This window comes from Falco naumanni, chromosome 1 (assembly GCF_017639655.2).
Source record: "Falco naumanni isolate bFalNau1 chromosome 1, bFalNau1.pat, whole genome shotgun sequence".
In the NCBI taxonomy this organism is placed as follows: domain Eukaryota; kingdom Metazoa; phylum Chordata; class Aves; order Falconiformes; family Falconidae; genus Falco; species Falco naumanni.
This window is the reverse complement of record NC_054054.1, coordinates 124,483,062-124,498,000: the sequence shown is the minus strand read 5'-3', so window position 1 is coordinate 124,498,000 and position 14,939 is coordinate 124,483,062. Positions and strand designations below refer to the sequence as shown.

Here is a 14,939-nt window from a genome sequence, read left to right as displayed (position 1 = left end):
CGGAGGCTGAGCGTGGGGATGCGGGAGGTCCACTGCCTCCCGTGCAGCTGGGGTGGTCTTGAGGCGAGGAGAGGACCTCCTGCAGGAGATAACTGCTGCAGGAGTTGATTAGAAACATAAATACTCCAAAACCTCCCGTGGGTATTTTCCTTTATGCTGCAGCTCAGATGATCTTGAGATAGACAGGACACATGTTTTAGCATTTACAGTCACATTCCAATTCTGAGCGGTTTTTGGTCACGCACATTCTGGCGTTGAAGCCATCTGATTTATATTTCAGAACCTTCCAGACACAATTTTCAGACTGGAGATCTATTTTGAAGCTGTGTTACTGGGAATCATTATTACCGGAATGCCACCCTATTTTGCCATGGACAACGCAGAAAACCATAAGGTAAACTCCCAGGTGTTGATTTAGAGACTGCACGAGAACGTGAAAACCTTGGGATTTGGGGGGGAAATCGAGAGAGGTGTTTTGAACAGCGTCTTTTGCCATGAAAGGCAGCGTGGATGTGACTGCTGTTTGCTGCCTGGGGTAGAGCAGGTTTGGGAAAAGCCCTTTTGCTTTCCATGGAAAGGCTTTTTGCTCCTGCGGTGGCTAAAATCAGCAATAACCAGGTAACGTGCTGGTGCCACATCAGTGTAAAAGCAGCGTGTTAGAGGGAAAGCCGAGGTCCTGCTTGCACACCGAGGCAGATTAACACAGTATTAATTTTAATAAATCTTTTATTAACATTGCATTTTCTTTTCCTGCTGCAGATCAAAGCGTACACGCAGCTGAAGATAGCGGGGCTTTATCCCTCCGCTTACTGGACTGGCCAAGCCGTTGTCGACCTCCCGCTGTTTTTCTCCATCCTCGTCCTGATGATCGGCAGCCTCTTTGCCTTTCATTACGGCGTTTATTTTTACGTGGGCAAGTTCCTCGCTGTGGTGAGTGTGGTGAGGCCAGGAGCACCGGGGGGATGTGAGAGCATGGTTAGGTTGTTTTCTACAAGTGTTTTATTTTCCTTAGATGGTTCAGCAGATTTTTTCCAGCCGATAAACGTGGAAAGTGCCTAATTGAGGCTGCTGGTGCAGGGGCACTAGTCAGGCTGCACCAAAGGCAAAATAGTACTAGTTTTCGTGGGGAAAAATATATGCAAATTTTGGAGTTTTGTTTAGAACTGGAATAAAATGGAGCTTAAAAATAGCAGGATCTTCCGAGGAAATGCTCCATCCTTTTTTGCCCTGCTCGCTCAGCCTGCTTTGTGCTCTTCGCTGCCGATTGATATTTGCTCCTTTTGTATCAGCGTGCTGCTAACGACAAGGGTACAGTGACTTTGAGCACAGGCCGGCTCCACAATGAATTGCAGCATGTGATTAAATCAAAGACACTGCAAGTCTTCATGTCTTTTATATTCAGAGCGGGCTTCCCTGAGATATTGGCTGTAATTGAGAGGAATCACATTTTCCTAGCTGCTTTCCCAGAAGCTCTCAGTTAATCAGGTTTGGGATGTGACCGTCGTGCTGCAGGGCTAGTTTTCTGCCAGTGCATCTACTTTTATTTTAGTTTCTGTGAAAATGCTGAGGCTGAAAGGGGAATTTCTAGTATCTGCCAAAATCTTCAGGTCGACATTTATGGGAGCCTGTGGTGGTTTTTTTTTTAAAAAAGGGGGGGAAATGGTTTAAAGGAAGCTAGGAGAGGTTCCTTCCTATCCACATACTCTTTTATTTGTGTCTTTAGTAGTATATGCTGTATATACCAAGGGGGCAAAACATCAAATTAAGTTACAAAAATGAATGCAGAGTTACGCAGCGCACCTGAAGTATTTCCAGTTGATACTTAGGCAAAAAATTCACCCCTGGGATCTTGCTGTACATGCCCTGAGAAACCTTTCCTATCTCCGCAGATTTTTTGCCTGATCGGTTATGTCCCGTCAGTCGTGCTCTTCACTTACGTTGTCTCCTTCACATTTAAAAAAGTCCAGAATACGAAAGAATTTTGGTCATTTATATTTTCAGTGGTGAGTAATTTTATCTTGATGTTGGTTAGCTGGGGAGGCTGGTTATCCACAACAGGCTTCTCGGTTATTTTTATTTAACTGCGTGTCCTTATTCCACGAGAAATCTGAAACGTTTACCAACATCTCTGTATTACTGCCATATCCTACGTGATAAAAGCTTTTAAAAAATGTGCCTGAAATTAGATAACTTACGCTTAGAGAGTCTGAACTGCATGAAAATGGACTTTTTTTTCCCTTTTCTTTTGTACAGACGGCCTTGCTCTGTACAGTTGTCACTGAAGTGGCCTTTTTTCTGGACTTTTACCTGGTAACCACCATCCTGCATTACGTCTTCTCCATCTTCATTCCTATTTATCCCCTTATTGGCTGTCTGATTTCTTTTATAAAGGTAAGGGGACACAGGACATCCTCTCCAGAGCACTTGTAGATGGTTGGGATTGAGTGTTAATGATAGCGGGGCAGTGCTTCGGTGCCCGGTGGTGTAACACCATCCATAGCCGTTTAACACGTGAAAAATAGCAACTGCTGGTGACAAGTCACCTTTTTCCTGTAAGCAAAGTGTTGCAGTTAAAATAAGGAAAGAAGCAGGTCTTCCATTAAATACCTAAAGGAAAACCATACATGTCTCGGCCTGTGGGCTGAGCCGCCCCAGTGATGGGCGAGTTGGGAGTTGGTGGCGTTAAACCGGGAGCAGCCCCCGGGACTTCAGTGGAGTTTTCCTGGTGTCAGACTTGCACAGGCAGGGTCTCTGCAGACCCTCTCAAAGTGCTGGAGCGACATAACTTACCTGACCGATCCGAGGTGGAAGCGCGGTGCAGAGTACGCGCTCTCCGGTGGGTGCTGGGGTACCTGAACGTGGGGTTTCTGCGTTGTCAGGTCTCGTGGAAAGGCAAGGAAAAGAACGGAGGATACTACGACCCCTGGGACCGGCTCCTGGTAGCAGTTGTAGCTGTAAGCACGGTTATTTGATTATCTGCCATGTTTGCTGTAGAGAACTGCTGATTCCTGCTGGGAGGCCCCTTCTGTTCAGGCATCTTTATTAATAAAGATTGGATGTAATGCTGAGCATCGCTGGAGCCTGCAGCTTTTGCAGCCTGTTGCAGCACGAATAGTCTCAGTAGAGCTGCTGTGCCTGCCAGCTCGACATCTGCTGCTTCAATGGTCTTATTAACGATGCTAATGTTAATTCCGATTATTATGGGAGTCGGTGCTGATGGAGCAAGAGCTCCAGAGCAGGGGACAGTCCCTTCTCCCTCCAAAACCCCCAAGTAATTATCATTAAATTAAAGCAGACTCCGGTTGTGCATCCTCAGTGTCAACCCACTGAGCAGCAGCGAATTATATATTTCATCTTTGCGGATACATCGGCACCTCTGTGGTGGTGAGGAGCTGGAGCTTCTTGTCACTCATCAGACTGGTGGGATCACCTACAGGGTCACCTATAGGATCAGCAGCCTTGGAGGGGCTGGCAGCGCTCCAAGTAACCAGAACTGTATTTGTCTGTTTTAGCCCTATTTGCAGTGTGTTGTGTGGCTCTTGCTGCTGCGATGTTTTGAGCTGAAGAATGGAGGGAGGACAGTTAGAGAGGATCCGTTTTTCAGGTGTGTCTCTGTTGAATAGACTTCTAAAAAGTAATAGTCCAAAGAAGCTGTTTTTCAAAGTGACGCTGATGATGAAACTGGAGTATGCAGCGTACAGCTTTGGGGATACTGCAGAAAATAAAACACCTTTAGTTACATCCCATCCCAAGTTGCTAAAGAATTTGTTCTCCTGAGTTCAGTTTTCTAAAATTCAGTCACTGACGTGCAGAAACAGGTTTTGCACTTCCTTTTAAGTTATAACGGTGTAAAATTGTGAGCTTGGTAAGATCATCCCCTATATAAAAATAGGGGAGCTTCCTTTCCCGTTGCATGGCTGGGGATGCTGTGCCCCGGCAGAGAGCTCAGTGGGAAGGTGACATAGTTGCTGTCACTGGCAGCTCTTTCTGCTCCTTTGGGGCTTCTCCGACGTGCCGCAGAAACGTGTTACTCCAGGATTCAGCAGGCACAAATGGTTTCTGCATCGAAGCGGTGAGCGAATCTCAGCTGAATGCCGGGCAGAGGCATCACATAGTTTTCTTCCCCCTTAGAAAATGTTCTACAAAAGCCAAAACCTGGAAGTTCCCGGATGTCCCGCATGACAAGAACGAAGATGGAGACGTGAAGGCGGAGAGGCTGCGAGTCCAAGAGATACTGAGCAACCCCAAAAGCGAGGAGGTAACGCTGTGCGCCCCCGGGCACTCCCCGGACCCCAGGTGTGAAGGGCTCCCAGAGCCACTGGGATCTGCAGCCGCTTCTCTCTTCCCTACTAGATGCCAGCGATCCTGGTCAGCAGCTTGCACAAAGAGTTTGATGAAAGAAAGGAATTTCTTCTGGGGAGAAAAATAAAGAAAGTGGCAACGAAACATGTTTCTCTCTGCGTGAAAAAGGGTTGGAGTTCAATTACTTGCTGTTGGGCTGTTTTATTTACAAAAGCAACTCTTGGATCTGTTTATCTGACCTCATGAGCCGTGTTTTGTGTCGTCCTTTCTTTAGGAGAAATACTGGGTTTGTTAGGACCCAACGGAGCTGGCAAAAGCACGTTAATTAATATGCTCATTGGAGAGATTGAGCCAACCAGTGGGCAAGTACGTTACGTGCTACAAGCTAAATAGAAAACAAATCTATTATTTAAATTTTTATTATTATTATTGCAAGTGTTCCCAAGTGTTTCTTGCTAAAGCTTTACAAAAACAATTCTAAAGCTTACCCTATTTTCCTCGCAGGTTCTGATGGGAGGTGATTCTTTTGGGCTGAACAGCGAAGAAGACTCAGTGAAATTTGTGGGGTACTGTCCTCAAACAAACCCGCTTTGGCCAGATATTACACTGCAGGAACACTTTGAAATTTATGGAGCTATCAAAGGAATGAGTCAGTCTGATGTTAAGGAAGTCATAAAACGGTAAGTAGTTTATTATAGAAACGTTTTAAGGTTTAGCTGTGTTTTTCTTAGTGGATTTGTTGGGGCTTTTTTCCACTTCTCCTAGTGCAATCTTCTTCTCATTTAAGTTTGATTGCGTCTTTTCAGCAAACTCAGCACGTGTGAATTTGTAGGTTAGAAGATACAGATTCAGCCACACAAAATGCAGCTGGCATTTGTGGGGGTTTTATTTTATTTTTTAAGTTATGAAGTGCTAACGAGGCTGCAGGGACGGGGAGTCCAGGACTTGGAGCTGTTTCTGGGTTGTCACCACCGGCTGCTCTGGGACAAGGGGCAGGTGGTTTGGTAGGGAAGCACCCAGCTCAGATTCTGCTTATTGCTCTGCTTTTGGGGTCGTATATAATTTATATACAAATATTTGTAACTGAGCTCTTCAAATGAGACTGACTGCATACTGCATGATGAGGGGCAAGCCAAACCATCACCCTCCCAGCTGTTCACATGTGGTCCTTCCTCTTCCGCAGCATCACCAATGCCCTGGATTTAAAAGACCACCTGCAGAAGACAACGAAGAAGCTGGGCGTGGGGCTGAAACGCAAGGTACGGGGGAGCTTTTCGAGCTGCCGTGCTGGCTGTCCCCATGCTGGCTGTCCCCAGCAGCGCTGGCGTCCCTTACCCTTTCCCTTTGCCTTCCTCCCAGCTCTGCTTTGCCCTGAGTATGCTGGGCAACCCGCGGGTCACGCTCTTGGATGAACCGTCAACCGGGATGGATCCAAAAGCCAAGCAGCACATGTGGTGAGTGCCACCGGCGCCACGGGCTCGGTTCCTTTTGGGAATTTGCCCAATTTTGTGTGTGCGTTATCCCTGTTAACACTAGGGAGAGCCATAGGCAGGGAATAAACCTCACCCTGGTGCCAGGTGCGCTTCGTCTGTGTCCTCTCCCAGAACAGCTTGGAGATCAAAAGCTTGAAAGTCAAAAGAAATCTTTAAAATTACATGAAAAATATAGATTTGAGTCATTTTTGTGAAAAAGTTAGGTGTTGATTGTTGCTGTGGGAGTAGTATTGGCCCATAAAATAAAGGGTTTGCGTCTGAGCATCACAGTCCTCTCTTCCTACTAACCCAGGATGCACCGTTAGGTGCCGAATGTTTTATTCAGGGATTTTTTTGGTTATGTTTTGTAGGCGGGCAATTCGAGCAGCATTTAAAAACAAGGAGAGAGCAGCTATCCTGACCACTCACTACATGGAAGAGGCAGATGCTGTCTGTGACCGTGTGGCCATCCTGGTGTCCGGGCAGCTCAGGTACCACCGAGCACTCCTCATGGGCAGGTGTCGTGGCAGGGAGGATAGACTAAAATATATTTCTTCGAAAATACACATAGACAATTTTTTTTGCACCTTAAATTTGGAGCAAAATTAAACTTAAACTGCAAAAAGGGTCTGTAAGAAGTCAGAGCACTCCCTGCGCGTGATATAACGTGTTCAGCTCTTGTTTTCTCTCTGCAATGGGTAGGTGCATAGGTACTGTCCAGCACTTGAAGAGTAAGTTTGGAAGAGGATACTTCCTGGAAATGAAATTAAAAGAAACAGCAGATGTACAGCAGGTGGAGTACCTGCAGAGCCAGATTTCGCACATCTTCCCAAATGCAAATCGTCAGGAAAGGTGAAGTTTCACAAATACGTGGAAAATATTAATATTAATACAAGCCCCTCATTTTTCAGCAGCTCCTTGGCACAGAGTAGGGCATACTATGATGCTAAAATTTACCAAAAATATTTACATGTAGCTTCTAGAAAAAAAAAAGAAAAAGAGGAAGGGTTTTGCAGGCTGGCAAAAGCTGCTGGGGCTGGGGCTGCGAGCCCTGCCTGCAGATGTTCGGCACGGAGGAAGCAAAACTGGATTTCTGCATAGCTGTTCCTTGACAGCTTCCTCTTCAGTTGGGGCCCCCGGGAAACGGGTAAAGTCTGAGTCACTGGCCCTTACCAGGAAATAATTGAATGTTTTCTGGGGATACCTTAAAGTCTGAGAGTGGGTTGGTTGGTTTTCCCCAAACAGCCTTGGATTTCTGCCGTGTGACCTAGAGGGTCTGGCTTGGTGGGCGCTGATGAGGGTCTGGCTTGGTGGGCGCTGATGAGGGTCTGGCTTGGTGGGCGCTGATGAGGCTCTCCGAACAGGGCACTGCGGGCATTGTGTAAGGAACATCCCACAGGTGTGGGAGATGTGGAGGAGCGTTCGTTTTTCGGAAGCAGGTGGGGAGGGGTAGAGCAGCTCCCTGTTCTGGAATCTGGGTTACGGGAACCGCTGCATGATGCAAAGCCCCAGGAGATCCTGGGACCTCTGTCCGAGTTCATCTGAAAAGCAAAACCTCATAACCTTGAGAATCCTGGGCAGCGATTTTTTTCTTTCATGAGTTTATGAGCAGAATATAAATGGTTGAATCTTAGCTGAAGAGCTTATAAATCATGGAGCAGTCTCAGGGAGACCTCAGCTGATGCACCTGGACCTGGATCCCTGAGACAGGTTATAAACCAGCTGGGCTGCTGGCGCTGCAGCCTTCCTGTTGTCTTGTGTAATGATGACTAGTCAAAATGCCTGGAGTAACTGTCAGAAAATGAGCTTAAATCCATTTGCTTGGATATTAATATTTTCGTTTTGGTTCATTTTACCTGAAGCTAAGTTTGCTTTGTTTCTTTGTTCCAGTTTTGCTTCTATTTTGGCGTATAAAATTCCCAAAGAAGATGTACAGTCGCTTTCACATTCTTTTTCCAAGCTGGAAGAAGGTAATTAAGAACCTGCCGCACATCACGTACAGAAATCATTTTGTCTCCCATAAATGACACATTTGCCATGCGGTGGCATTTTTGCATTTCTGTTCCAAAGTACTTTTTTTTTTTTTTTTTTCTATTATTATTGCTCTCCCCAACTCTGTTTCTTGGGAAATCAAGAGTGAGAACTTGTACTGGCTTAAAATTCTTTAAATCTAGTTGTGTCCGATCGTTCAGTATCCCTAAATATAGTCTATATTATGTGTATAAATATACTAAATATGCTCTGTCGTCATTCTTTCAACAGTAAAGCACGCCTTCAATATCGAGGAGTACAGCTTTTCTCAGGCAACGTTGGAACAGGTACGTTACAGCAAATTGTACTTGGTGGTAGCAAACCCCGCCAGGCGAAGGCATTTGTTGCCGGGCATCGGATGGGGTCTGCAGGTGGCTGGGCTGGGTTCACTTTGCTCCTGCCGTAGAGGGCTTGTGCATTCCAGGCTGGGCAAGGCACCATGGATGGAGGGGACGATGAGCCCTGCGCAGGCAGCTTGTCCCCCGTCCCCAGCTGTCGGGCAGCTGCTGTGGTGGTGCCTGTTCAGGTGTTTTGGGGGAGCTGAAGTCCCCTTTTCCAAAGTGAATTGTGACTGCCAGTTCTCCTGCTCCTCTTTATCCCCGTTCTTGCCTTTAAAAATAAGATGCCATCTGTAGTGGCTGTTAAAGGAAAAATTTACACAGCCGTGGGTACCACTGGGCTTGCTTTAATCACAACTTGGAGTTGGGCCACCACCCCAGTGAGTGACAGAGAACAAAGGGGTGCAGCACAGCTTATATAGACTGATCAACTCATTAGTCAATATCTAAAGTTTTTAGAAGTTTCCTTTGGTCTTGTCAGTTTTGCAAGTCCATCACCTGACTCTGTCCCAGTTGATTCATCTATTCAGTTCCAGTCTCTGCTTCAGTTCCCAGCTCCTCCTGGGATCAGGATCTCCTTTCTGCCTGCTTTAACTCACTCCTTCAAGCACACTTAGTCTTTGAACAAGCAATTCCTATTCACACATACTGATTTTTTTCTAGAAACCCCTGCATTTCTGAGAGCACAAATCGATCATCTATTGTTTCTCTATTCTCCCACTGATTAACCTAAGTTTTAAACCAGCCTTGGATTAGGGCTATGGTTCTGCCATTTAGCAGCTTCAGCACTTTAAATTTCTTAATTCAAACAGTGACTGGAGCAAAAAAACTTGTGGCTTTCATGGAAATGTCCCTCAGATTTATTCAAAAGATGGGCATTGCTGTTCGTTTTCTGAAAGGAGGGCAAAACTGAGGGTTTATTATTGCTTATTCTGGATTAATTATTGCTGACGATAAATGTCCTTTAGTGTGTGTTCTGTCCAACTTCCTTTTCATTGTACTCTTGAAGACATGAGGTGGGAGGGTAGGAGCAAGGAGGAAAAAACCCAGAATACTAAGAACTTCCTACTCGGAGATAATGCAATACATGCAATACCCATGGGGGTTTTGGCATAAATTCTATTGCATAGAATAGAGTTATTCAGGTTGGAAAAAACCTTTAAAATCATCCAGTCCAACCATTAACCCAGCACTGCCAAGCCCATCACTAAACCATGTCCCCAAGCACCACATTTACGTGTCTTTTAAACACCTCCAGGGATGGTGATCCGACCGCCTCCCTGGGCAGGTGTTCCACTGAAAGGGTGGTGAAGCATTGAAAAAAAATTTCCTAATATCCAATCTAAACCTCCCTTGGTGCAACTTGAGGCCATTTCTTCTTGTCCTGTCGCTTGCTATCTGGGAGAAGAAATTTGTGACCAAGAAAGTTCCTACAGGGAGCATGATGCATTCAGATCTTTTCTGTCTGTCCCAGGTTTTCGTGGAGCTGGCAAAGGAGCAGGAGGAGGAGGACAGCAGCTTTGGCACCCTGAACAGCACGCTGTGGTGGGAGAGGACGCAGGAGGACAGAGTCGTTTTCTGAGCTCCTTACGGTCCAGATCTGCTTGGCAGCTGGTGTTTTGTGCCAGCAGTGATCCTCTGCGCACACTCTGGGACATGCGTGTGGAAAACATCGGAGCTGGAATAGAGAAGGAAAATCAAATTTGGAAGCACTGAGCGGGTTCCACCATCCTGGCCTTAGGAATAACACCGCAGTAGCAGTGAGCATCCCCACCGTTGCTCTGGCTGATCTGAAATCCCTTCTTTCCTCAAGGTTTCCCAGTTTCAGTTGAGCTAGAAGACATTGCCATGGCTGTCGGTCATCTCCTGGTGTGGGTCACTTGTGCGGGAGCATCCGCCTTCGTCCCTCGGCTGTGCTGCCTGGGTGTCAGGGCTGCCTGAGGTTGGGTTGTCCTTACTGGAAAATCGTGCATTTGAGCAAAAACAGTTGCCACTGGAGGATCCTGCCCCACGGGACCCCCTTGCTGGCTCGCAGGGTCGTGCCGTGCCATGTGCCCTTGGTTGGGCGTTGCTGCCTGCCCCACAAGGTGCTGTGCGGGCACGTGCCCCTGCAAGGTCCTGCTCCCCCACTGTCTGATCAGTCCTTGCTTATGCTTAGAAGATGCACCTGCTTAAAGAGAGGAAAACCCACCCCAAATAATTGTATTCACTGCTGAGAGGGTCCTGAATTCCACTGCGAGCTTAGCTTGGTATCCAACTGATGAGAAAATGTTCATTTACAGATAGAATATGGCCCTTGTTGACACTAACATGCCTTTCTACGGCGAGCTGGCAGATGTGGCTAAGTCCTGCTGCCATTCTGGGTGGTGTTGGTGTTTGTAATGCATGCACTGTAGGGTTAAAGGGGGTGTGCAGAAGTGGATGCTTTCTTTCCCCCACTTGGTAAAAGTACAAAGACATAACTGTGTAGCTACAGGATTTGCAGAGCTGTGAGTATTTGTCTTCATTAAAAACAGTCTAATTCTTCTGTTGGGTGTAACGACATGTATCTTGCCAGCTGCTTTTCGAGACAGTCCTTTTTAGATGTCTTCATTTTTCTTGACAGTGAATTCATAAGCACATGCAACAGTATTTCCTAATCCGTCTTTGTTGTGATAGCAGTAGGTAATGCAGTAGTGTGCTCGGCACAGGAACGTTAGCTTTTGCAATTTTTCATTCACTTTTGTTAAACCCAAAAGGAAAAGATCCAAATTTACAACCTCATCGGTAGAAATGGTGCCTTTGGTTTACATAGAAGCACTAAGGAGAGTGGAATAGGTGATCCTTTATCCTATGATATGACAGATGTATGTTGAAAATATATTATTTTTTTGGTTTTTTCTACACAAAGCTATCATCACTTTTTTTTTTAGTTTTATAAGGTGAAATTAAAGATTGCTAACAGTTCATTGTGTTCTGCAGTGAACAAATATAGAGGTGCATTTATATTGAAACATTGGCTTCATAAGTCATACCAATTATCTATCTTCACATTAAAGTTAGAAAAGACCTTTGCTTTTCTTGCAAAAACTCAAAAAACCTATGGGCTAAGGCGGAGCTGTGTGTCCCAACTGTATGTAATTATCAGGCAATAATGTATGTAACGTGTCCGATAATCACCATGGTGAGCCAAAACCTGTTCTCATTCGTTTCTCACTCGGCTGTGGGGAGGTGTGGACTCTTTACGTACGACTTTTGCTTCCTCATTTGTACCCGAAGACTGCACGTAAACGTACGGATTTTGGTTTGTAGTTAAAATTTGAGCCCAGGAACTGCAGAAACAGCTGGTTGTCCCGTTTGCCCCGCCAGGGGAAGGTCCCTGCCCCTGGGGAGCGTAGAGCTGGATCTGCCCCTTTTGATGTGCCCTGGGCTCCTGTGCTGGAAACAAAACGGAGGCAAAGAACAGGATTAAAGCACCAGCCTCTAACCAACAGCTCCAGTAGCAACCTTGCTAGGGCTGGAGCTTCCCTGTAAGAAAAGAAAAGTAACCCAGACTCAGCTGCTTTTTGTTTATACAGCCTTTTATTTAGCCCCTGGGAGCCCCCAGCCCACTGCTCCCAGCTGCATCCCTGTTGCTGGCCGGTATCTCTGAGCAATTTCCTTTATTTGGAGCAAAGGTGGGACCCCAAATTTTGTCTCATGATACTTTCCCATGTACGTCCATCCAAGTTAAGCGCGTCTTCCCCAAAGTCCACATTCTTTACTTTAATCTCTTGTCATAAATGGTGTTTCAGCCGAGTGCCATCTGCTCATCTGTCCAGCAATGTCCAGTGCGCTCTCCACGTGAGCTTAGGAAAGTACGGTTGTGGCCAGTTAGCCTTGATGTCTTTTTGTAATTTTATTCTTTAACTTCGAGTTAATAGTCTGTAAAATAGTTCTGTACTGTCTGGATGAAATTGCCCTACTTCAAATAATTCCGTGCTTTCTAACATTTCAAATGGATCATATGAAGACCTCCCCTAGCAGCTAGATTTGCACAGTTTGGTACTGTTCTTGCTTACGCTGGGGTAACTCAGTTGATGGTGGCACTGTATTTGTGCAGCTGCATGGGCAAAGAATTCGGCTTAATTTGGGTGGGATCTCTGGCGTGGTGACATCACGTGTCGATGTGGCATAAGATGCTGCCCCAAAACATCAGTTTACTGTATCAGAAGTCTTTCAAAGCATCATACAATGTCCAGAACTGCCAGAATCAGGAAGAACATGTGCACAATTAAACCAGAGAATCCCCTGGAAAGGTGGGAGCTTTTTTCCTCCAATTTTAAGTCCCCTTGTTACCAGCGCTATGCCAAATCCCAGCCGTACAGCACACCCCCCAGTTTGTGCTCTGGGCAATAAAACCGAGACAAGGCGGCTGGATTCAGGCTGCCTCTGGGGCTTGGGCGAGTGCCACTTGTTGCAGGTGTAATGGGTTTAGTTACCTTGCAGGGTGGTTGTGAGAGGTCGCTAGTATATCCAAAACTTGGAAGATGCATTTACTTTGTGGTGATGTTATAAGGTTGTATTTTTCTATGGAGGAATTTAATGTTGGCTGATTTTGTTTACGTTACCGAGAAAAGTCCTTATTTTAAAATATTTCCGTATAGCGAGTGAAGTCTGTTGTGTAGCCGACATCCAGTACTCTGTTAGCAAAGCCAGAAGTTACTTGGTCTAGAGGTGATAGGTTTGTAACACTCCTCCTGATGTTGGCGTCAGGCACGTGGGATCATTTGCAGTTTGTTTTCAACACCTGTCTTTCTTTTACCACTTCGCTGTATTTGTAAAGTCGAGGTTTTTCCTTTTCCAGCAGAAAGTACTACCAAAATAAAGGTGGATTGGATTGTTAAATGCTTGTGTTGCTATCCTGCACGTGTTTTGCCATGCTGGAAATAGGGGGATTGTTTCCGAAAGCCTTTGCTGTTCCCTGGAGAGCACCGGGGCTTGCAGCAGAGCGGGCTCAGGCAGCGCGTGGGGGACCCCGGCTCTTGGCTTGGCTGGGGGTGTCAGGCTGCAGTAATTGTGTGGTTTTAATTGAGTTCAGAGAATTGCAGTATTGGAACACTTGGGATTCAGAACCGCCCGCGGTTGTGTCACGTTTTGCAGCCGGATTAATTCAGCCCAACTTCAGGCTAGAAGTGACCCGGCAGCAGCTGCGCGCTGCTGGCACGCCACGTCGTGCATCTGCAGCGATGAATCACGTTCATCCACTTGAAAATATTAACCCCACTGCAAAAAACAACAACAACAAAAAAATCATTTTTCTAGCTGGAGCCGTGCCCAAGGCGAACTGGCTGGGTGGCCAGATGGGTGCTCGCTCTGGCGCTGGTTTAGCTGGAGCTGGGATGTGGAGCCGTGGTCTGTGGGGATGGAGGATGGGGTCCGCCGCGGGAGCTGCGGCACCACCCGCTGCTGGGATGGAGGGGTCCTCCTGCAGCCCTGTGGGTCGGTTCAGCACCTAGTGGAAGGGGTTTGTGCCCCCTGGACCCCTCGGTGGGGAGGAAAATGACCCCAAAGAAACTTAATCTGAACTCGGTGCAAGTTCCCAGGTTTTCATACTTGTTTTTCTTTAATGATGTGTTAAGGGTGGTGTGCCATTTATTTTTTTTTTCAAAGCTGTAAAATTAATTCATTCTCTGGTAATGCCATTTTTTAAGAGATCCTGAGAAAGTCCCTAATTTAGCATGCTGAATTGCTTCTTGATACAAGTTTTCTGGAGCTTTCAGTTCTCCTTTCTCCTGAAACGCATTGCTTGGGCTGCCCTCTTGGGGGGAGGGGGGGGGGGGGGGGGGGGCGGGCACTGGCTCCATCCCCAGCCCTTCTCCTCCTCCTGGCAGGTATATGGGCTGATCCAAGGCTGGCCCTCAGCCCCCTTCTCAGCAATCCTGTGGGACATGCTTGGGGATTTAGTTAATGTTATTTTGAGATGCTATGTGCTCTCTAGCTGCTTTTCAGTGAAGCCCCAACAGGTTGCCTTGGATTAGGGTCCCAGTATGCAGGATGGGATACCCCAGGGAGCACTCACAACAGGTATCTTTTATATATATATATATATGTTAAAATGCATTTTTGATGCATTTTCTGCAGCTAATGCACAGGCATGACAAGGCTCCGCACTGCACCAGGTACTGCCAGCACACCATGGCACAGGGTATGGGTCAGAAACGTACTATTCTGTTAGTGAAATGCATCTCAGATTTTCTTTTTGCCGGTAAGAATAACCTTCCCCATTTCTCCCTTGTTGCCTGATGGGAAGTGATGCAGGAAAACACTGCTCCTCTCCTAAATTAGCTCATTCCTTGAAAATGAGTAAATCGGCAGCTGCAGAAGAGCTCCAGCCTTTTGTTAAGCATCAACTAGCCAGCCTTTATGTTTTCAGTCAGCTCTGCAAATTAGATGCAGAATCCTCAAGCTGTTGAAGTTCCAGGACAGTCAAATTCCTTTAACTAGTTGAATTATCATGTGGCTGTCCACCCTTCCAACTCATTTGGATTTCCTGGGTTATCTGATTTCCTCACCTCCCTGTTTTGAAAGCAGATCCGTTCGAAAGCTATTTTTTAAAAAATACAAAAAAAAAAAAACCACAACCCAACAAACTCATTCTGATTCCAGCTGTGTGACAGCTGCTGGAAAAGCAATTAAAAGGAGGGGAAACTAAAAAAAAAAAAAAAAAAAAAAAAAAATTGTTAAAAACAAAGAGGGAAAAGAGAAACAAGAGATCAAAATCCTGTTGGTCATTGGACCCAGTTCATCTCTGCAGAGGAAGGCGTGCTTGCTGACT

The 14,939-nt window shown here is 46.2% G+C and overlaps 1 protein-coding gene across 4 annotated transcripts in view; it reads left to right on the top strand.

Moving 5' to 3' along the window:
* ABCA5 (ATP binding cassette subfamily A member 5) overlaps positions 1-13,009 on the top strand; it is a 34,737-nt gene extending 21,728 nt beyond the window's left edge. For all 4 annotated transcript variants that reach the window (XM_040582064.1, XM_040582065.1, XM_040582066.1 and 1 more), the window contains exons 24-40: positions 281-394; positions 760-930; positions 1,890-2,003; positions 2,254-2,391; positions 2,880-2,954; positions 3,513-3,604; positions 4,132-4,258; positions 4,354-4,471; positions 4,577-4,668; positions 4,807-4,982; positions 5,486-5,561; positions 5,662-5,756; positions 6,146-6,265; positions 6,477-6,626; positions 7,665-7,744; positions 8,037-8,092; positions 9,618-13,009. In XM_040582064.1, coding sequence (XP_040437998.1) covers positions 281-394; positions 760-930; positions 1,890-2,003; positions 2,254-2,391; positions 2,880-2,954; positions 3,513-3,604; positions 4,132-4,258; positions 4,354-4,471; positions 4,577-4,668; positions 4,807-4,982; positions 5,486-5,561; positions 5,662-5,756; positions 6,146-6,265; positions 6,477-6,626; positions 7,665-7,744; positions 8,037-8,092; positions 9,618-9,725 — 1,902 coding nt within the window. In that variant the 3' untranslated portion in view covers positions 9,726-13,009. The remainder of the gene's footprint in view (positions 1-280; positions 395-759; positions 931-1,889; positions 2,004-2,253; positions 2,392-2,879; positions 2,955-3,512; positions 3,605-4,131; positions 4,259-4,353; positions 4,472-4,576; positions 4,669-4,806; positions 4,983-5,485; positions 5,562-5,661; positions 5,757-6,145; positions 6,266-6,476; positions 6,627-7,664; positions 7,745-8,036; positions 8,093-9,617) is intronic.
* Positions 13,010-14,939: the final 1,930 nt, after the last annotated feature.